Below are 21,962 nucleotides of genomic sequence, written 5' to 3'. Positions count from 1 at the left end.
ACCTCATTTGCACTGGACGTGGTGGCTCACGCCTGTAATCCCAGCACTTTGGGAGGCTGAGGCAGGCGGATCACTTGAGGTCAGGATTTTGAGACCAGCCTGGCCAACATGGTGAAACCCCGTCTCTACTAAAAACACAAAAATTAACCATGCATAGTGGTGCATGCCTGTAATCCCAGCTACTTGGGAGGCTGAGGCAGGAGAATTGCTTGAATCCGGGAGGTGGAGGTTGCAGTGAGCCGAGATCGTGCCACTGTACTCCAGCCTGGGCAACAGAGTGAGACTCCCGTCTCAAAAAAAAAAAAAAATTCATTTGCCCAATGACAAATAGCTGGTATGTTGCAGATCCAGAATTTGAATCCAGGTCTTTTTGACTCTATGGCTGGTTCTTTTATCTCCATAGGATACAAAGTCTAAAATCCTTAGTTTGAGGTTCAGGACTATCGCTAATAAGGGTCTTACTTGTCTACTTCAGCCATATCTCTCTCCGTTCCCACAAACCGTAGCTCCCACATTTGGCAGGTCCTTGCCAAGGAGCACAGGTAAAGTGTCTCTTTCCTTTTAATGGCTCACCATGGAGCTGTAGCTAAATTTCTGTGCTCTTACCCCTTTATTCATGTAGTTCCTCCTATCAGGAATATCCTGCCCACTCTCTGCTTAACTATGACAATAGGTCGTCTGTCCAAAGAGAAAGAAGAGAGTTTGTGGATTTAGGAGAAAAGACTGCACATACTGCTGTGGGCATTTATTTAAAAAGAGAAATGACCAAAGAGGTTAACAAGTGTTGAGTTGAAGCTGGGCAGTTGTAGCCTGTGGTGCTCCTGGTCTGCCAGATCTTCCTCTTCCTCCAGCAGTGCTGTGTGGATGTTTTTGAATGTTGAGGTCTGTCTGCATTTCCTCATTTTCATGCCAAGTCAGTCACTGGGTCTGGCTGTCTTCCTTTCTGTCCTACCTATCTCTGCTTGTTTTCTCTCTCTTTCCTTTACAGTGTTAAATAAAAAATTATTCCCCCAAAATTTGGTGTTCTCATTTTGTTTGACTTATTTTACTATGTTGAGGAGGAGGGAGGAAAAATTGTTCTGGGGTACAAAAACGCACATATTTATCCAATATTTGAGGACTATACCAGCCACTTTGGTGAAAACTGTTCTGTTTATTTACTGGAGCTTAGGAGGGAAGAAGGCAGGTTTGCTCTGATGGTGAGCAGCAAAATCAAGGATCACACTGATTTGCCCCTGCTTATATTTCCACAGATTCTTGGTATATTTAGCATCTCTTCCCCTATGCCCTGTTGCTTTCTTCTCTGTGCCTGTTGTAATGAGAAACATACTAAGCTAGAGTCAGACTCATCTTGCTGTAGCTTTTTAAAAAAGTTTTTTTTTGGCACAAGGCTTACAAAGCTGTAGAAAGAAAAAGAAAGTTTGTATTACTGCCTTATAACTTAGAATAGCAACAAAATACCTGATATAATGAAGTCTGACCTGTCCTGAGATGTGTATTTGATAGGCCCTCATGACTGTGAAGGGATTGGAAAAGGAAAGTGGGAACTATTTTATGTATTGCACATTACTAAATTAGGGTTGTAATCTTGAGCAAATCTGATTGTGGTGGGAGTGGGAAGGGAGCTAGTCTTTGATCACTCCTTGCTGGAAGGGACAATCAAGCAATAGATGCCACTCAAAAAATTGAAGGTAGGTTTTCCATGTATAGATCTGAATTGTTGGCATAGTGATAAGGATATTCAGTGAAATTGGCTTCATGAGCTAAGAGGCACAGAGATCCAGGAAACTCCCTCCTCCTCTTCCCCACATGTAAGCATGATAACTTGATCTATGTGGTGTTTCTGGACCTGAAAAAGCATGTGTACTGTTCTACTGAATACTACCTCTTTCCATAATTCTACTAAGCCTTGAGTTGGGGGAGAAGGATAAAGAAAAGAAAGCTTCTAAGTAGTGTATATTTTCTCGTTTAATCAAATATTGAGCTTTGGTTTTTTCCTTTGGTTAACTTTAAAGCTACTTGTATACAGGAGAAAACAAAAAATTGGATTAAAAAACTCATTCTCTTCACCTGAGTGGAAAAGGAAAAAAGTCCAGATTTTTTTTTTTTTTCTCTAGGATGACTTGGGAATCAGAGATAGTAACTGGTAGTAGGTTGTATGGCTAGACTCAATTTACCCTTTAGAATTTTTATTCTAAAATAAAATGTGTTTTACTGGTTACAGTAGCCTAACCAAGAGAATTTAAAGTCAATAAAAAATTATGTCTAAATGGTCAGACTGTTTCATATTCATGTTTCCTCCTGAAAACTGGCATAGGCTTAAATTTAGAAGATCCTTATCAAGGATTACAGATAAAGTCTGTGTTTTCTTTTTGAAATCTGTGTTTTCTTTTGATGACTTGCAGATGAGGGACTGGAATCGGGAATATTTAGGTGGTCCTGTTTCTGGAAAGGGGAGGAGTCAATCTCAGAATGAATGGGGTGGTAAAGGAGGTAAGAGGTGCTTTGCCTATAGTAGGTCATTACTGAGTGTAAGGTTTTAGAGTGAGAAGGATCTGTATTAATTGCTGTGACAGGCAACATTGAACTTTTTTTTTTCTTTGAGAAAGTGTCTCAGTCTGTCACCCAGGCTAGAGTACAGTGGCATGAACATGGCTTACTGCAACCTGAACCAACCTGGGCTCAGGTGATCCTTGTGCCTTAGCCTGGGACTACAGGTGTGTGTGCCACTACGTGTGACAAAGTTTTTATTTATTTGTATAGATGAGGTTTCGCTGAGTTGCCCAGACTGGCCTCAAACTCCTAGGCTCAAGGGATCTGCCTGCCTCAGCCTCCCAACGAGCTGGGATTAAAGGCGTGAGCCACCGCACCAGGCCCTGTTTAACTTCCTTATGTTGTTTCCTGATGAGTAACCAGGGGATGTTTGCTTGCAAGGGTTGTATAAGGTTAGAATCATCATGTGTAAAGCATCTGATTCATCATACAGGTTCTTTAACAAATTTATTAAGAGCGTGCTATATGTGTGGGACTTTTTGTTGGGGTAAAGAAGACAAAGTCCTTACATATATAGAGCTTACATTCTGATGCCACTCAAAACAGTGGTATTGATTTGAGGAATGCCTAAATTAAATGGAGTTAAGAATGCCAAGGACAGGCAAAAACCTGAATCAGTTGCTTATTATGCAAAAACATAATGACAAATTATTGGAAGTTTCACTTTTATTATCTAATAGGGAAAGCGCCAATCCATATTGGTAAATGGTTTTCAGAAGACTCAGCTACATGTGTTTAATATACTCAATCTGGCCATCAGCCTTTGCTGGGGAGCTGCAATGTTCAAAAACCTGTCTCCAGGCCGGGCACAGTGGCTCACGCCTGTAATCCCAGCACTTTGGGAGGCTGAGGCGGGCGGATCACGAGGTCAGGAGATCAAGACCATGGTGAAAACCCCATCTCTACTAAAAAATGCAAAAAAAAAAAAAATTAGCCGGGTGCGGTGGCAGGCGCCTGTAGTCCCAGCTACTCGGGAGGCTGAGGCAGGAGAATGGCATGAACCCGGGAGGCAGAGCTTGCAGTGAGCCGAGACTGTGCCACTGCACTCCAGCCTGGGCGACACAGCGAGACTCCATCTGAAAAAAACAAAATACAAAAAACCATCTCCAAACCAAGTCTGTCTCTTGTTCTTCCTCTAATAGTCAAAAATCTGTTGCTTCAACTTATAGTCCTCTGTTCACGCAGTGAGTAGAGGTGGTTGTACTAACTTGCCTCTCTCTCAGGCCTTCTTTCCTAATAAGTCTTACCTCCTACCCTTTGGAAAGTCTGATTTATCTGTCTTCCTCTTCAGTGCTTTTGGATCAGTGAAACTGGTTTGAACTTTCCTATGGATAACCAGGGCTTGAGTAACATTTTCCTCTCCCTCTGGACTTCCTTTCCAACCTTCTCCTCCTGGAGAATAACCAAGATGGCAGAAATACAATAGCACCCTCATTGCTTGGGGTGCTTACGGCTCTTTTGGACGTACCTTGAAGGACCACGAGGCTGGTGACCAGCATTACCCAGACCTTTTCTTGTAGGAAGCCTGAACTGAGAGTGCCTTCACTATGGCTGAACTCAAGGTGTTGTCTTTGTTTCAGTCCCGTCACTGTGTAGTTCCCTGTCTCTGGTTCAAAAGAGAATCTTGGATCAGGGGAGGGTTTCAGAAATCATCAGTACCTCCTTTTGCATAATCTCATAACATCTCTTTTATGATCTCCAAGGATTCCTCCCGCCATAATTTGTTGCCCAGATAAGTATCTTTAACATTGTGGGTAATGATGATGTACTTAAGCAGCCATAAATAAGTATAGAATCTCCTGTGTGTCAGACACTGGGGATGCAGATAGACCTTAAAGTAATTCTGAAGTTTTGCCACAGAGATAGCTGAAACAGCTTAGCTACCTTGGACTTGGGTATCCCCAAATAGCCCCATTTTCTAGAGTGGGTCAAGCAATTTAGCATAAGTTAAAATCTTGCCCTTTGGAATAGATCTGGGGTTTTTTTGTTTGTTTGTTTTGGTTTTTGTTTTTTGAGACAGGGTCTTGCTCTGTCATCCAGGCTAGAGTGCAGTGGCGTGATCATGGCTCACTGAACCCTCAAGCCCCAAGCCCAATCGATTCTCCCACCTCAGCTTCCCTAGTAGCTGGGACTACAGGCATGTGCCACCACACCCAGCCAATTTTTGTATTTTTTGTAGAGACAGGTTTTCACTATGTTGCTCAGGCTGGTCTTGAACTCCTGGGTTCAGGTGATGCACCTGCCTTGGCCTTCCTAAGTGCTGGGGTTACAGGCTTGAGACACCGCACCTGGCCTAGATCTGGATTTTTATCCATTCACTAGTTGGATAAACGTAAATTATCTTCAAGCTTTAGTTATCACAGCACAATAGCTCAAAAGACCATGCAGCTTAAATAATATAATATCACTTAGCACAATGCCTGGCCCACAGTAAGTAAATGGCAGACATTGTTTTTTGTTTTATTATTTTTTTGAGACAGAGTCTGGCTCTGTCACCCAGGCTGGAGTGCGGTGGCGCAATCTCAGCTCACAGAAACCTCTGCCTCCTGGATTCAAGTGATTCCCTTGCCTCAGCCTCCCAAGTAGCTGGGGTCACAGGCATGTGCCACCACACCCGGCTAATTTTTGCATTTTTAGTAGAGATGGCATTTCACTATGTCAGCCATGCTTGTCTCAAATTTCTGATCTCAAGTGATCCGCCTGCCTCAGCCTCCCAAAGTGCTGGGATTACAGGCATGAGCCACCGCACCCAGCTGACATTGTTTATTATCTGTTACCTGTCTCCTCTTAACCAGTTTTACCTTCCAAAATGCACCTAATTTCCACATTTGGGGAACCATCTAGATGTGCTGACTGTAATACTTAAATATGCTGAGATGAGAAAAGCATTCTTTCTTAGGGAGAATCTTCACAACCAAAACAATATATTAGAACAGGAATTTTAGGTTATAAGGAGCAAGGACTGTGTTGTACCTCATTCTGTTCTCCAAGGCGCAGCACTGGGCGTGGGATGCACAATACATATTTGTTGGATGAATGAAAGAGGAGTATCTGCTAGTGCAGTTTAACTGAAGCAATGTATTCACATAAATATAATGAAATGCTATAGAGTCTCTAGTGCCAGGCTATAGTAATTTAGACTTTATCCCATAGACAGTGAGAAGCCATTAAAACTTTGAGTGGTGTGGCATGTACAAATTAGCATTTTGGAAAGACAAGCTGGTGGCAGTATGTAGAATGGAGTGGAGGCAGAAACAGTATTTAGAGTTGCTGGACCATTTATTAGGCAACAGCTCGGTGCTAGGCCCTGTGGTAGGTGTGGGAGATACAAAGGTGAGTAGGGCACAGTTGCTGAACTCAGGGGACTCACTGGTTAGGAGACTATTGGAATATGTTAAGTGTGAGATGATGAAGACCTGAAAAACACCTTTGGAAGGAAAGGAATAACAAAGTACTGCTGTGCGGAAGAACAGTAGTACTTAGTAACTCTCTGAATTGGGGGTTAAGAAAAAAGGAACCAAAGTTGACTTCAGTCATGAACAGAAATAGGGTCTCAGGAGGATAGCTTTGGTACTGAGTTTGAGGAAATGGTGGGGCATCTAGGAGCTAGGAGTACAGTTGTTAGTTTAAACGTTTAATTAAAACTTAGGAAAGAGGTTTGAACTGGAGAAGTGGATTTGATGGTCAGTTGCATTGAGATGCTGGTTTAAATCATGGATAGATGAGAACTGGGGAGAGAGAGTAAAGAGAAAAGGTTGAAGTGATGAGAAGTGAGTCTTGGGGAATGAATACTCATGTTTGAGAGGTGGGAGGAGGAAATAGAGAAGACAAAAGAACAGCCAAGGCCGGGCGCGGTGGCTCAAGCCTGTAATCCCAGCACTTTGGGAGGCCGAGACGGGCGGATCATGAGGTCAGGAGATCGAGACCATCCTGGCTAACACGGTGAAACCCCGTCTCTACTAAAAAATACAAAAAACTAGCCGGGCAAAGTGGCGGATGCCTGTAGTCCCAGCTACTCGGGAGGCTGAGGCAGGAGAATGGCGTGAACCCGAGAGGAGGAGCTTGCAGTGAGCTGAGATCCGGCCACTGCACTCCAGCCTGGGTGACAGAGCAAGACTCCGTCTCAAAAAAAAAAAAAAAAAAAAGGAACAGCCAAGCTGGTAGAGAACCACTTGAGTACAGTCACAGAAACCACTAGGGATGACACTTTGATGAAGGAGGGAATAGTCAGAAGTGCTGAATGCTGTAGCTAGGTCAGACAGGAAGACACCAGGAAGCAAGGAAGAAAGTCAATCAAACTAAACAAGTTGAACATTTGAATTAACTAGGAACCATAGGAGGTGATTAAAAACATTTGTTCAAAGGCTCTGGGCCAGTTTTTCATGGGGGGAGGGTGGTGGTAAGTGGGTAATTTATATTTATTTTTCTTCAAAAGTAAGATAGGCCAGGCACGGTGGCTCACACCTGTAATCCCAGTACTTTGGGAGGCTGAGGCGGACAGATCACCTGAGGTCAGGAGTTCGAGGCCAGCCTGGCCAACATGGCAAAACCCCGTCTCAACTAAAAATACAAGAAAATTAGCTGAGGGTGGTGGCGTGTGCCAGCTATTTGGGAGGCTGAGGCAGGAGAATCACTTGAACCTAGGAGTGAGCCAAGATCATGCCACTGCTCTCCAGCTTGGGCCACAGAGTGAGAGTCCGTCTCAAAAAAAAAAAAAAAAAAAAGTAAAGTAGTTGTAAGTTCTTAGAGAATAATAGCAGAGTGCCCTTTTATCCTCCTAGGCTTATTGTCTGAGACAACCACTGCCAACTCTTCAAGAAGTCTTATATTCCTAAATAATATGCTCATATTGCTGCTTCCTAGTGATAAAATGTAGACATTTTCTGTTGGCTTTCTGCTATAGTAGATGAGGGTTATACTTTTACCCATTTTCCTTCTCTGCATTCTTGCAAAAATAATTGTATCACAAATTTTATTTAAATTAGTCATGTTTACATAATTTGGATTTTGTGTTATTTTTTGCAGAATCAAGTTGTGTGCTATGTTTCTTTTGTAAAATTTAGTTTTTTCTAGAGCCTGATTTTATTTTTTTACTGGCAGAGTTTTCCATATCCATTTCTTTAATCCTTTTATCGGGTCTTTAATGGGCCTTTAGAAAGATGATCTGTCAATTCCATTTTTACCTCCTAGAGATTTCCCTTCCAGAGTCTTCTTTCTCTTGCTCTCTTCTGGACTAAGTGCCCTTTTTAAATTCTAGAATTTCCTTTTTTTTTTTTCTTTTCCACTAGAGATGGTGTCTCCCTATGTTGCCCAGGCTTTTCTCTAACTCCTGGGCTCAAGTGATCCTCCCACCTTGGCCTCCAAAAGTGCTGGGATTACAGGCATGAGCCACTGTGTCCAGCTTAGAATTTCCTTTTCCCTGTTAGATTCCTTGTTTCCTGTATCTCATTTTATCTCCTTTAAGGATTCACTTTCTTGTTTTACTGAAGCACATCCTCTGGTCGCTTCTTTGAAAAGATCACATGGAAGGCAAATTTTTTTGAGTCGTTGCATCTCGTGATAGTATCTTTTTTCTTTCCTTACATTTGGTTTATAGTTTGGCTGAATATATAATTCAAGGTAAACTCTTTTTTTTTTTTTTGAGACGGAGTCTCGCTCTGTCGCCCAGGCTGGAGTGCAGTGGCGCAGTCACGACTCACTGCAACCTCCACCTCCCGGGTTCAAGCGATTCTTTTGCCTCAGTCTCCCAAGTAGCTGGGACTACAGGTGTGTGCCACCATGCTTGGCTAATTTTGTTTTTTGTATTTTTAGTAGAGATGGAGTTTCACCATATTGGCCAGGCTGCTCTCAAACTCCTGACCTCGTGATCCGCCTGCCTCGGCCTCCCTAAGTGCTGGGATTACCGGCGTGAGCCACAGAGCCCAGCCAGGTAAACTCTTTTTTTTTTCCACAGAATTGTGGAGGCTTGCTCTGTTGTCTGGGAATATAGGAACACAGACACTTTCTGTTGGGCACAGTTTGACTTAAGGAAGCTACATAAAGCTGGGGCTGGAGTGGCCATATTTAGGACATGCCAAAGTAGTAATGGAGCCAGGGGAGCATGCACAGAGTGAAAAAGACAGATGCAGAAGCCAGAGGCCTTGCCGCCTCAGAGTTTGAAATGGTAACTGTTTTGCATCCTGTCCCCTTTCTAGTTTCTGATTCCAGGAGCTAGAGCTCATGAGGGCCAGCTGTACTTTTTGCTTTATTTTTTCCTCCTCTAATCTGTGGTACCTTGAATGGGTTTCTGTTTCTTCCAACTAAATGCTCCTTAAGACAGATACTCATATTATCTCAAACCTAATCTCTTTGTCTGCCTGAATTTAGAAATATAGCCGCATTTCTGGGAGAGTTCTGAATTGGGAATCAGGAGACCTAATTTATTTCTTTTTTTCTTTTCTTTTTCTTTTTTTTTTTTTGAGACGGAGTTTCACTGTAGTTGCCCAAGCTAGAGTGCAATGGTGCAATCTCAGCTCACTGCAACCTCCGCCTCCCACGTTCAAGCGATTCTCCTGCCTCAGCCTCCCAAGTAGCTGAGATTACAGGCATGCGCCACCACACCCGGCTAATTTTGTATTTTTTGTAGAGATGGGGTTTCTCCATGTTGGCTAGGCTGGTCTTGAACTCCCGACTTCAGGTGATCCTCCCACCTCAGCTCCCAAAGTGCTGGGTTTACAGGCGTAAGCCACCGTGCCTGGCCAGGAGGCCTAATTTCTATCTGTTTTTACTTTCACCGGTCAGTGAGTAGCATTGGACAAATCTCTTCAACCCCTGTGTCACCATCTCCCTGTCAATAAAAATGCGATAGCCACCCCGGTAAGAGTTTTAAAATTAAAGACAAGGCCGGGCGCGGTGGCTCAAGCCTGTAATCCCAGCACTTTGGGAGGCCGAGACGGGCGGATCACGAGGTCAGGAGATCGAGACCATCCTGGCTGACACGGTGAAACCCCGTCTCTACTAAAAAATACAAAAAACTAGCCGGGCGAAGTGGCGGGCGCCTGTGGTCCCAGCTACTCGGGAGGCTGAGGCAGGAGAATGGCGTGAACCCGGGAGGCGGAGCTTGCAGTGAGCCGAGATCCGGCCACCGCACTCCAGCCTGGGCGACAGAGCCAGACTCAGTCTCAAAAAAAAAAAAAAAAAAAAAAAAAAATTAAAGACAAAATGAGTTTATGTTTGTATGTGCACGTTGAAGAAAGGCAGCATCTGCCAATGGGAATGTTGGAAAAGGATTGAGGAAGAAGGAAACTGCCTATCCAGGACCTGAACCATCTGGTTACATCACCAGCTGTCAGCTCTGCTCAGTGTCCCACCTGGTGACATTAGGGGTATTAGAGACTCACCTGTGACTAGAAGGGAGAAGAAATGGCCCTGAAGGCGGATACCTGACTTCTGGCTTGTGGCACAACACTGGTAGGTCCCACTGTGCGACGGTGTGACTTGGCTTATGGTGAACACTAACTCAGATGATATTTCACCAACACCACCATCTATCCCAGGATCCCTTTTAAGTCTCAGCTGTTTTAAACTGGTCTCAGGAAAACAGTCTCTAGACTTGTCCTTGCACAAAAACACTACCAACCCCTCAGCCTCTTCTTTCTTATGCCACACAGTGCAGATTAAGTTCAGTTGTGTTCCTTCCTGGGAAGCTGAGCTGGTGATGTTAATGCATCCTGGAATGGAAAGGGAAGAATTACCCAGAGGTCAGGTAGTGTTCTTTGAATTTCACCATTACTGCTCCTTATCACTAGAAGTCTTCAAGGAAGGACTGAAGCAGAACCTGGCAGCCGTGCTGGCAGACAGGAAATACAAATTACAGCTCTATCGATGGCTGTGTGACTGTAAGCAAGTTACCTAACTCCTTGGGCAGTAGTTTATTCATCTGGAGAATGAAAATTAAGGGACTAAATAATATGCTCAAAGCATCCATTAATTCATAGGTTTATTTGTTCCTCCACTTAACAAATATGTTTAGGTATTCACCCTGCCAAGCCCTGCTGGGGCAATGATGACTAGGACATGAGCCCCACTGTCAGACCTTTTTTTTTTTCCTAACCATTAGATGACCGGGGATTTTTAATTAAAAAAAAAATTTTTTAAACAAGGTCTTGCTCTGTCCACCCAGGCGGGAGTGCAGTGGCATAATTGTAACTCACTGCACCTTTGAACTCCTGGGCTCAGGCAATCCTCCCGCTTCCACCTTCCGAATAGCTAACACTACAGGTATGCACCACTATGTCTGGCTAATTTTTTGTGTTGTAGAGACAGATTCTCACTATGTTGTCCAGGCTGGTCTTGAACTCCAGGCATCAAGCGACCTTCCTGCCTCTGCCTCCCAAACTGCTGGGATCACAGGCATGAACCACTGTGCCTGGCCACTCTCAGAGTTTAAAGCCTAATGTAAAAACAGATTAGCAAAAAATTACAATTTAATTCCACAGTTATTATAATTGAGGAATCTTAGAGATTCCTGAGTCTGAAGAATCAGGAAAACTTCACAGTGAATTTAGTGCTGGAGCTGAGACTTGAAGGAAGAGTAAAAGTTTTTCTAAGAGATACAGGATGAGAGAGACCACAGAAATACCAGAGATGATTAAAAACAGTCACTGTGCGGAAATGGAGTGAGAATGGACTGGAGAAACAGACTAATTATTGAGGGACCATTGGTAGCCAAAGACCATGACTCTGATGGTGCCAATCTGCCGACTTGATGATTTTCCCTGTAAGTAATCTGTAACCTAGATACAGAAGTGGAGAAAATAGTTGGGTTAACCCAGGATGTTTCGGCTCAATGGGTGTCTCTGACCTAATTTTCCAGTGCGTTGGCCCTGCCACCTTTTTACTGCCCCTCACTCTCCTCAAACTTCACTTCCTTCTGTAGTTTATATTTTGTAGTCCATTACTATAATCTCTCCCTTATATCCACCCTCAGCTCCCTTAGCTTTACTCCCGCTATGATGGATCCTTGCAAAACCCCAACCTTGGTTACATCCAGCTCTCTGCTAAAAACTCATCAGGCAGATGCTGAGGCTGCCAGCCCCACTCCCTTGGCAGCTTGATCCCCTATGACTTGCTAGACTCCTCTTGGTATACACAGTAAACTAAATTCACTCACATGAAAATGGTGAAGAGGCAGAGATGGAGGCTTCCCTCTACATATTAAATGCAATTCTCTTATAAGAGTAAGAGACATGGGTCTTATAAGACCCATATCTGAGGGAGACTTGCAATCCCAGCCATTGATTAACTCCAAAATGGTTTATATTTTATTTCTACTTTCCAGCTGGAACTTCTATAGGGTCTCTATTAGAGTGCTTTTCTGTATATCAAATCCTCAGTATAGCCGTAGAGACAGGTGTTACTGTTCCCGTTTTATAAATACACAAATTGAGGCAGAGTGGTTAAACTAGGTACTGAAGTTAATGAAGATTGCAGTATCTGGATCTCAAACCTGGATTTCATAAATTTATAGTATATAGGAACCTAAAGGAATCTTAGGTTGAGGCACAGATTACCAGGCTCTTTGAAACATGTAGCAGGGGCAGAATGACAGAGAGGCAGTAGTATCAGTTCTAACAAAAAAGAAAAAGACACTATATTTTTTACCCTTTCCTTAATGTCAAGAACAGTGAGTCAGCCGGGCTCCTGAGGATCACCTGAGGTCAGGCAGGAGTTCGAGACCAGCCTGACCAATATGATGAAACCCCGTCTCTACTAAAAATACAAAAACTAGCCGAGCGTGGCGGCATATGCCTGTAGTCCCAGCTACTCAGGAAGCTGAGCCAGGAGAATTGCTTGAACCCAGGAGGCGGAGGTTGCAGTGAGCCGAGATCGCACCATTGCACTCCAGCCTGGGTGACAGAGTGAGACTCCCTCAAAAAAAAAAGTGAGTCCTTTGTTTCCCCATCAGAGAAAATCATGGGATCCAGCCCTTCCCACAAGCCCAGGATCCTCCCCATGGCCGTCTCTGCTCTAGGGCCTATCCTCACCACCAGACTGGATGTCCACAATTGCCAGCAGGATGGCCAGGGCACAGCAGCCTCTGCCAGTTTCCATCAGCATCCTGCACGCTGTCAGCAGGCCCAGGAACTTGAAGCAAATGTTGGCTCTGCTGGTATCCTTGGCTTCAGTCTCCTGAAAGCACAGGGGGACCCACTAGACAAAGCCTTCCAGGGCTCCAAGACCATCTCCCCATCCCAGGCACTAGCTTTGATTGGCTAGAGTATGATGGAGGTAGAGGAGGGCTTGGGCATGAGAGTCCAACTGGCTGGGAATTGAGGTGGTAAACCAAGTGAGATACACTGGGAGGGCAGGGGAGGGAGAGATGTAGGGAGACAGTAGGGCTGTTTTCATATATATATATATGTATTTTAAGTTAAATTGGATTGCTGGGTCAAAGAATATGAGGATTAAAACTTTTTTCTACTATAAACAGATTGCTCTCCAAAAAGACTGTTGAGAATCAGATGTTCACCAAGAATGCTTAATAGTGTACATTTCCTTGTGCCCTTGCCAGCTCTGAGTATTATCTGTACTTGAAAATGTTTGCCAATCTGATAGATGAAAAATTAGATTTGTTTTGTGTTGCATTTCCATGATTAGTGAGGTTGAGGATCTTTTCATAGGCTTATTGGTCATTAGTATTCCCTTGTCTATGAATTGTGTGTGTTCATATTCTTTATATTTCTTAACTCAACTTTTAGGAACTTTCTCTATATTAGAGATATTAACCCATCTGCCATTTCTTTAGGCAAATACTTTCTCCCAATTTGTTGTTTGTCTCTTCTCTTTATGATGCTTTTTTTCACAAGGAAAATTTACATTGTATGTAATTAAATACAACATACCTAATCATATTTTCCTTTAAGTTGTCTGGGTTTCCTGCATTGTTTAGGAAAGTTTCCCTCCAATTGAGGCTATAATTTTCCTTCAACATTTTTGTGTTTTATTTTTTATAGTTATGCCTTCTAATCCTGGCTAAGAAAAATTACCCCTGTTTCAAAATAAACAAACTGAAGAAAAACGAACACCTGAATTTCATCAATAGGGAAATGGTTTAATAAGTTTCCATGAATCTATGCAATAAAATATTATATATATTAAAAGAATGAGATACTTCTATAAATATGGGCCTGGAGGGATATTCATGATATATCATTAGGTCAAAAAGGGCAAATTGCAATTATGTATATAAAATAAATGTATTTTTATTTTAAAAAATCTTCTCTGTGTGTATATGTTTTAAAAATATAAAGTTTTGTAGTTTATAACTTTTGAATAGGTAATTACATTCACAGCATTTAAAATTCAAAAGGGGAAAACAAGAATTTTTCTATAAATTTATTTTTCTGATTTTTATAGTCGGCTTGTCTAGTCTCGCCTTTCCTACTGTGTGTACCACCAAGAAAAAGTCCTGTTGGTATTTTAAAATTGGGATATGTTCAATTTATATTTTAACTTAGGGAGAACTGAATTTGTTGTGACACTGATTCTTTTGATCCGAGAATGTGATACTCATTTTTCAAATATGTGTGTCTCAGGTATGTATAGAAGATTTCTTCATAAAGTCCTCGTCCATTTCTTAGCTAAGTTTGTTTCTTGAGTAATTCATATTCTTTTTCACTATTGAAAATGTCATCTTTTACCCATTATATCTTTTTTTTATACATATACTTTAAGTTCTAGGGTATATGTGCACCTTGTGCAGGTTTGTTACTTAGGTATAAATGTGCCATGTTGGTGTGCTGCACCCATCAACTTGTCATTTACATTAGGTATTTCTCCTAATGCTATCCCTCCCCCAGCCCCCACCCCCCAACTGGCCCTAGTGTGTGATGTGCCCCGCCCTGTGTCCATGTGTTCTCATTGTTCAATTCCCACTTATGAGTGAGAACATGCAGTATTTGGTTTTCTGTCCTTATGAAGTTTGCTTAGAATGATGGTTTCCAGCTTCATCTGTGTCCTTGCAAAGGACATTAACTCATCCTTTTATGGCTGCATAGTATTCCATGGTGTATATGTGCCACATTTTCTTAATCCAATCTATCATTGATGGACATTTGGGTTGGTTCCCAGTCTTTGCTATTGTGAATAGTGCCACAATAAACATACGTGTGCATCTTTATCATAGAATGATTTATAATCCTTTGGGTATATGGCCAGTAATGAGATTGCTGGGTCAAATGGTATTTCTAGTTCTTGATCCTTGAGGAATCCCCACACTGTCTTCCACAATGGGTGAACTAATTCACACTCCCATCAACAGTGTAAAAGCGTTCCTATTTCTCCATATCCTCTCCAGCATCTGTTGTTTCCACTCATTGTATCTTTTATTTTTTCATTATATCATTCATTATATCTTTTAATTTTTCATTGTTGTTCATATATGAAAGGCTATTTTTTTACTAGATACTAATTTCATATCCAGCTCCCCTCCCTTAATTCTATCATTTTTCAGTTGATTCTCTTGGATTTTCCAGTCATGCAATCATATTATGTGTAAATAATGATAATTCTTTTTCTGTTTTATATCTCTGATTTCTTTCTTCTAATTGTGTTGGTTAATGTCTCGAGAAAAATATTAAATAATAATGGTAATAATGAATGTGTGTCTTTTTTCTAAGTTTAATGGGGGATGCTTAAATGTTTCCTTTTTAAGTATTATAGTAGCTTTGAGAATGAGATGTATTTCATTATGTTAAGGAATATACATTATTTCTATTTTATTAAGAGTTTTAAAATGTCAAGGATGGATGTGAATGTTTTATTAATTGCCTTTAAATATCAACTAAAATGATATTATTTTTCTTTAAGATATATTAAGATGGTGATCTACATTAATAAATTTCCTAAAATTGATACATCTTTGCAGTCCCACACAAACAAACAAAAACTGAAACCATTTGAAACCATCTTTTCTTTTGAGACAGAGTCTCACTTAGTCGCCCAGGCTGGAGTGCAGTGGCACGATCTCAGCTTACTGCAACCTTCACCTCCCAGGTTCAAGCGATTCTCCTGCCTCAGCCTCCCAAGTACCTGGGATTACAGGCACCTGCCACTGCACTCGCCCAGTTTTTGTATTTTTGGTACAGACGGGGTTTCACCATCTTGGCTGGGGTGATCTTGAACTCCTGACCTCGTGATCCACCCGCCCTGGCCTCTCAACATGCTGGGATTACAGGCGTGAACCACTACGCCCAGCCTAGTATGTTATTCTTTTCATATGCTGCTGTATTCTGTTTTATAATATTTTATTTAAATTTTTTAAAATGGAAAGGCCCAGGTGTGGTGGCTCATGCCTATAATCCCAACACTTTGGGAGGCTGAGGTGGGAGGATCGCTTGAGCCCAGGAGTTTGAGACCAGCCTGGGCAACAAGGTGAGACCCTGTCTTTACAAAAAATACAAAAATTAGCCAGGTGTGGTGGTGCATACCTGTAGTCCCAGCTTCTCAAGAGGCTGAGGTGGGAGGAGCCCAGGAGTTCACGGATGCAGTGAGGTATGATCTTCACTGCACTCTGGCCTGGTTGACAGTGAGACCCTGTCTCAAGAAAGCCAAAAACAAAAATTACACACACACAAAAATTAACCAGTCCTACAAGATATTAAAAATATAACACACCATGACAAATGGAATGAGGTTTCATTTTTAGAAATTCTTGGATGATTTAATATTAGGAAATTATTAATTAACATACTACTGGATCAAAAAAGAAAGTCAATATTACCTTCTGATAAAGTTTTACATTAATTCCCACTAAAATCCTAAGTAAAATGGTAATGGATGAATACTATTCAATATAATGGAGAAATGTATATCTCAGATAAAATTTCAACATCATATTTAATGGTAAAATATAGGATAATTTAAGGCAGAGATGCTTCCTATTATTTCTGTTATTTTACATTGTTCTGTTTGGACAGTGTAATGGAAGTGTTTGCCATTACATTTAGACAAGAAAATAAAGCAAAGGGTATAAATATTGGAAGTCTTAAGGCAAATTTATTACTATTTATATGTGATATAACTTACATCTGGAAAACCCGAGAAACTTAAGAATTATTAAAAACAATAAAAGATAGAGTATCTGAATAGGCAGTTCACAAAAGAGGAAATGGAATAAAAAGTTTTTTAGTTTTACAAGTATTCAGGGAAGTACAAATTAAAAATTCAGAGTTCAGAATTTCAGAATTACCGCCTGTTAAATGAACAAAAATTTAAAAGATTGATAAATCAAAGTTTGGTAAGGGTAAGAAGAAATAGGTGCAATCATTCACTCTAGGTAGAACTATACATTGTTATGGAGCTTTGGGGGAACATTTCAAATGCACATACCCTGTCCCTTAGGCTATAGCTTACAGAAATAAAAGCATGAGTGTGCTAGTATATATGTACAAGGATATTCACTGCAGCATTGTTTATAATACAAAAAAAATAGAAACAGGTGAAGGCCAGGTGTGGTAGCTCACACCTGTAATACCAGCACTTTGGGAGGCTAAGGCACGCGGATCACCTGAGGTCAGGAGTTGGAGACCAGCCTGGCCCACATGAAACCTGGCTCTACTAGAAATGCAAAAATTAGCTGGGCATCCTGGCAGGTGCCTGTGATCTGCTACTCAGGAGGCCGAGGCAGGATAATTGCTTGAACCTGGGAGGCGGAGATTGCAGTAGCCAAGATCACACTACTGCATTCCAGCCTGGGCAACAGAGCAAAACTTCGTCGCCCTCCCGCCCCTACAAAAAAAGGAAACAGGTGAAGACCCACTGGTAAGAATGGTTGAAAAAATTATTGCAGATCCACAGAATAGAATGTTATGTAATTATAATTTGTATAAAATAAACTAAATTAGTGTATATAAATAATAATTTAAGGTATTAATACATAAGATTATTAATTTTCCTAGATATAATTATTAGAAAATATGGTAGAAGAAAATTTCATTCTTTATAGCCACCAAAAAAACCCATGAAATGTCCAGAAAAATGTAAAACATTCGAATAGGACTTATAGGATAAAAACTATACAGTACTATTAAGAAACATAAAAGAAAATCTAAGTAGAGACAATCATTAATTTTGTCTGTACTTATCTGTACATTTGTCACAATCCTAATAAAAAATCCTAATAAAACATCCCAGCAGCGGCTCAAGGTATGGCCCCAATGTCCTTTCCCCTAGCCTTGACCTCTTCTTGCTCCCTCTCCTGTGTTATCATACCTTCATGCTATATCAGAATGTCCTGGTGACTCTTGAAACATAGAATATTTAGTGACAAAGCATCATTTGATTCAAAGAGGAAGATAAAGAAGGATTGCAATTATTCATTCAGCCCAGAATTATGGTTAAAAAGCATAGACTCTAGAGCCAGAGTGTTTGTGTTCAAATCCTGGTCCGAAAACTTAATAGTTGCATGACTTGGTCAAGTTTCTTAGGCTCCTGGGCCAGGCACTATGCTCAGCTTTTAATAAATAGACGCGGAGCATCTATAATGTGTCAGGCACCACGGGGCACAGAGAGATCACTAACACAGCAGAGGCAAAGATGTTTTAGTGGTTAAATGGTCTCTAGAGTCAGACCAGCATGTTTGAGATCTGGCTTTGACACTTACTATCTGTGTAATATTGGGCAAGTTTCTTAACCTCTCTGAAAATGAGTTTACTGACCTATAAAATGGTGACAAAATATTTTCTTCCTAGGGTGGTGAGGGTCAAATGAGGTAACCTGTGTAAACTACTTAGCATAATGCCCGGCAGAGAGTAAGGGCTCAATAAATGATAGCTATGATTATTTTTATGCTTTCGTATATTGGAATCAATGGACAGTGTTCCAGGCACATCTACCTACAAGACTGTGTTTAGTCGTTATAAAACACTAAGCCATTATTATTTTTTAAAATTTATTATTTGCACGAAGCATATAGAGGCTTGGAGAGGCCTTGCGACGTGCTTAAAATCACAGCTCCTAAGTTGGGGAGCAGGATTCTAACCCAAGTTATGAGAGTCTTTCTCTTGAAGTCCTCTTTGTCCCTTTCCTCACAGCCACTCATCCATTCACGAACAGCTGTAACACAAGAACGACTGTACTAAGAACAGTAATAAGGTTATAAAGTGTCAAGGGGCAGGAAAGGAGAAATTCTGGATGAGCGATGTGGAAAGGCTGCAAGATGGCAATGGAGTTAGGCCTTCATAGATGTTTGTGGGCTTTGGGGAGCTGGTGCCTAAAGAATACAGTGGATGGCCGGGCGCGGTAGCTCAAGCCTGTAATCCCAGCACTTTGGGAGGCCGAGACGGGCGGATCACGAGGTCAGCAGATCGAGACCATCCTGGCTAACACAGCGAAACCCCGTCTCTACTAAAAAATACAAAAAACTAGCCGGGCGAGGTGGCGGGTGCCTGTAGTCCCAGCTACTTGGGAGGCTGAGGCAGGAGAATGGCATGAACCCGGGAGGCGGAGCTTGCAGTGAGCTGAGATCCGGCCACTGCACTCCAGCCTGGGCAACAGAGCGAGACTCCGTCTCAAGAAAAAAAAAAAAAAAATACAGTTGGTGAATTAAGGTGGGCTGAGGAAATCGGGCTTCCTTCCAGTCCTGGCTCCGCACTACATAGCCATGGAATGTTGACAAGGTCGTGTCCCTTCTCTAGGCGTGTTTCCTAAGGGACTGGTGCAGCGGGATGGGAGGGGCGCAGGGTAGGGACCGCTTCCAAGGAGACAGAGGACAGGCAGACAGGCTCGGAGGGGCTGATGCAGCCGGTCACTCCGCTGGAGTGGCCAGGCTTCGCGGTGCCTAGGGCTGAGTTGAAGAAGAGCGTGTAAGTCTGTTGTGGGCCCCTCACCAGCGCTGGGGGGAGGCGGGGTCAGTGGGCAAGGATGCTCTGGGAAGTGACCTTGGTGTCCGGGAGGGGAGCACCCTGGTGTGACGCAGGCCGGGCAGCGCGGAGCCGGCGGCGCTGATTCCGCACTCTGGCCGCTAGAGGGCGCTGCCTTCCAGCCAAAGCCGAGTGACCCCAACCTGCCCTGCGTTGGTCACTCCGGCCATGGACCATCCGGCGAGCATGGGGGCTAGACAGGGAAAGCCTAAACTAGGAGGGGAGTTGAGGAGGTGCAAAGTTGGGCCTGGTGGGTCCTGGGGACGCAGCATGTACTAGAGCGGCACCTGGCCCTCAATAGGGGGAGAGCGGGTGGTCGTGAAAAGTCTGGGAATTTTCCGGGCCCACTACACGCCAGGGGGCGGGTCTCCCCTCTTAAAACGTTGTGAGCCCCAGCGCAGGCACGGGGGTGGGTGCCCGTGCAGTTGGCATCCTCACCTTTGATCTTCCCCGGGGCTCCTGAGCTGCGCTGGTGGCCCCAGAGCCCGGGGCCTCTCTCAGGCAACAGCTCACAGACTGCGGGAAACTCTCCCCTCCCTCACCTCCGGAGGGGGTCCTGGGATCTCGTAGGCTCCTGGGTTCAAATTCAAGCTTTGTGTGACCTGTGGCACATTGCTGGACCTCGCTCAGTCTCACATTCCTCTTGTGTTTAAAGCTCCCTCATAGGAATGTGGTGACGGTTAGATGACACATAAAGCTTTGCCAGAGGTTTTCTGGGGAGGGTGGGGACAAGATGGCAAGAAAGAGACTCCATTTCCTCCGTCACCGGAGCCCGGATCTAACCTCTCAGAGGAGCTGGAAGGTCAGCTCTGAGCTCCACAAATACCTCTGAATACGGATCTCCCACAACACTGAAAAAGATGCCCAGAAAGATCTCGTTTGCTGCTGTGAAGGCGCTTCTTTTTCTATCTCCACAACCCCACCTGCCTTAAAGTAGAACCAGACTTGTTAGCAAACAGAGGTTTGGGCTGGGGGGCCCTTGAAGCTCTTGTCTGAGATTTCGGGCTTCCTGCTCAACACACCAAAGCAGGCGCCTGACGTAAAGGGGGCCATGGACCTCTTTGGTGGTCTGGGAAGGCATATGGAGTCCCTTCTTAGAATAACATTTAAAAATTAATAAGATACATGGGATAATAAAGGGAACAAATGATGACAAGACAGTTGTCAAAACATGAGAAGAATGTGTGATAGAGCAGTACACACGCTTCTTTAGATCTGGTATCAGCCTAGTAACTGTTGTAATTCTGCAGTAGTGCTGAGCGTTAATGACATTTGGAGAAATCTATAACAACTGTAATGAGATTTGAAAATATTTGTGTTTTCTATTGATGGCAAATTCTATTGTGGTTCATTGTCTACATTCGTAACTGAAGCAAGTGCTAACTTTCAATTAAAGATTAGTGAAAATAAAGATGTATTTTCCCCCAAAATTCACAAATCCCGTGAATGAATCTATTCATGGACCTCCAAGAGGTCCACGATGTGAACCACCTAGGACGTGAACTTCCCCTAGAGGTGCCTCACAGGGCCAGCTCCAAGCCCCGGGCCGCCTCCTGGCTTGTCTCAACCCAGGCCTTGAAGAGCTCCAGCAGAACGCTGATCTAAACTTTGGTAACTTTCCTCTGGCAATTTGAGGAATTCCTCCATTTGAGGAATGTCAGAGCGGGGCCAGGATCCCTGAATGCCCGTGGAAGAAGAGCGCGCATGCTGGTCTGGCAGGCAGAAATAACCTTCTCCCCAGGGTCCAGAGGACAGAGGACAGTTCCCTCCAAAAGGCAGGTTTCTCAGGGACCTCATGGGAAGCCTGTGCTTGCCTGAGCAGTTCTGTCAACCATCCCGTCCCTCCACCTGGACCCCAGGTCCCCAACAGATCTTTTTACCTCCAGACAGAAGTTCTTCTTTCTTGCTCTCAGGCTGGGGGCTCACGTTGAAATGGCTCTCAGTCCTCAGATTGTTCTTGCATCTTGTTAAAACCCCATCTCTCCAGTTTCGTCATTGCTCACACTTTCAGAGCTGTTATATTCAGTCCTTGAAAACCACAGGATGGGTCGTTAAGCAGTCAGAGATCTTCCTCCACCCCCACTGTGGATTTTTTTCTCCTTTCTCTCCTGCAACTGGTCCTCCACCTCCTTTTCCTTTCCTCTCCCTTGTTTTGTCTTGTTGGTGTTAGAAATAGACTAGGGTGCTGAGGGGGCTGAGAAAAACCACCTCTTAAAATTCTTTTCTTTACCCTGGGGAACAAAGATTTTGTGTTTGCTAATTCATAATAAGGAAAGGACTGACGATAGAATAACTAGAAGATAAAAGGACAGAATGTCCTCTTAAGTATAAAGAAAGGTACCAAGTCTTCTCCTGAGAGTAGGTTTTGGTTAGAAGTAGGACAGAGAACACAGCTGCTCCGGGCTGAAAGGGAGGAAGGGCAGGGAGCTGTCAAGAAGGCTTGAGTGAGGGTGGTGGTGAGCAGGGGAGGCAACGAGTAGGGGCACCAAAATGGTCCTGGTGTGGTAG

General features: G+C 43.1%; 1 protein-coding gene across 2 annotated transcripts; it reads right to left on the bottom strand.

Moving 5' to 3' along the window:
- Positions 1-730: 730 nt before the first annotated feature.
- On the bottom strand, positions 731-21,448 carry CD160 (CD160 molecule). Of its 2 annotated transcripts, XM_025375930.1 has the most exons (6): positions 21,335-21,448; positions 16,023-16,128; positions 12,579-12,723; positions 9,933-10,262; positions 4,022-4,159; positions 731-1,400 (listed from the first exon to the last, which is right to left on the bottom strand). In XM_025375930.1, exons 3-6 carry the CDS (start codon positions 12,649-12,651, stop codon positions 1,393-1,395), a joined length of 549 nt encoding a protein of 182 aa, XP_025231715.1. In that variant the 5' UTR covers positions 12,652-12,723; positions 16,023-16,128; positions 21,335-21,448; the 3' UTR covers positions 731-1,392. The 2 variants fall into 2 exon arrangements, with proteins under 2 accessions (XP_025231715.1, XP_025231708.1); XM_025375923.1 differs by lacking the exons at positions 731-1,400; positions 16,023-16,128; positions 21,335-21,448 and having other exon boundaries at positions 3,879-4,159; positions 12,579-12,651.
- Between the last annotated feature and the right edge of the window lie 514 nt (positions 21,449-21,962).

Source organism: Theropithecus gelada, chromosome 1, assembly GCF_003255815.1.
Source record: "Theropithecus gelada isolate Dixy chromosome 1, Tgel_1.0, whole genome shotgun sequence".
Taxonomy (NCBI): Eukaryota; Metazoa; Chordata; class Mammalia; order Primates; family Cercopithecidae; genus Theropithecus; species Theropithecus gelada.
Note: the sequence above shows the minus strand (reverse complement) of the source record. Positions and strands in the feature narration are given on the sequence as shown.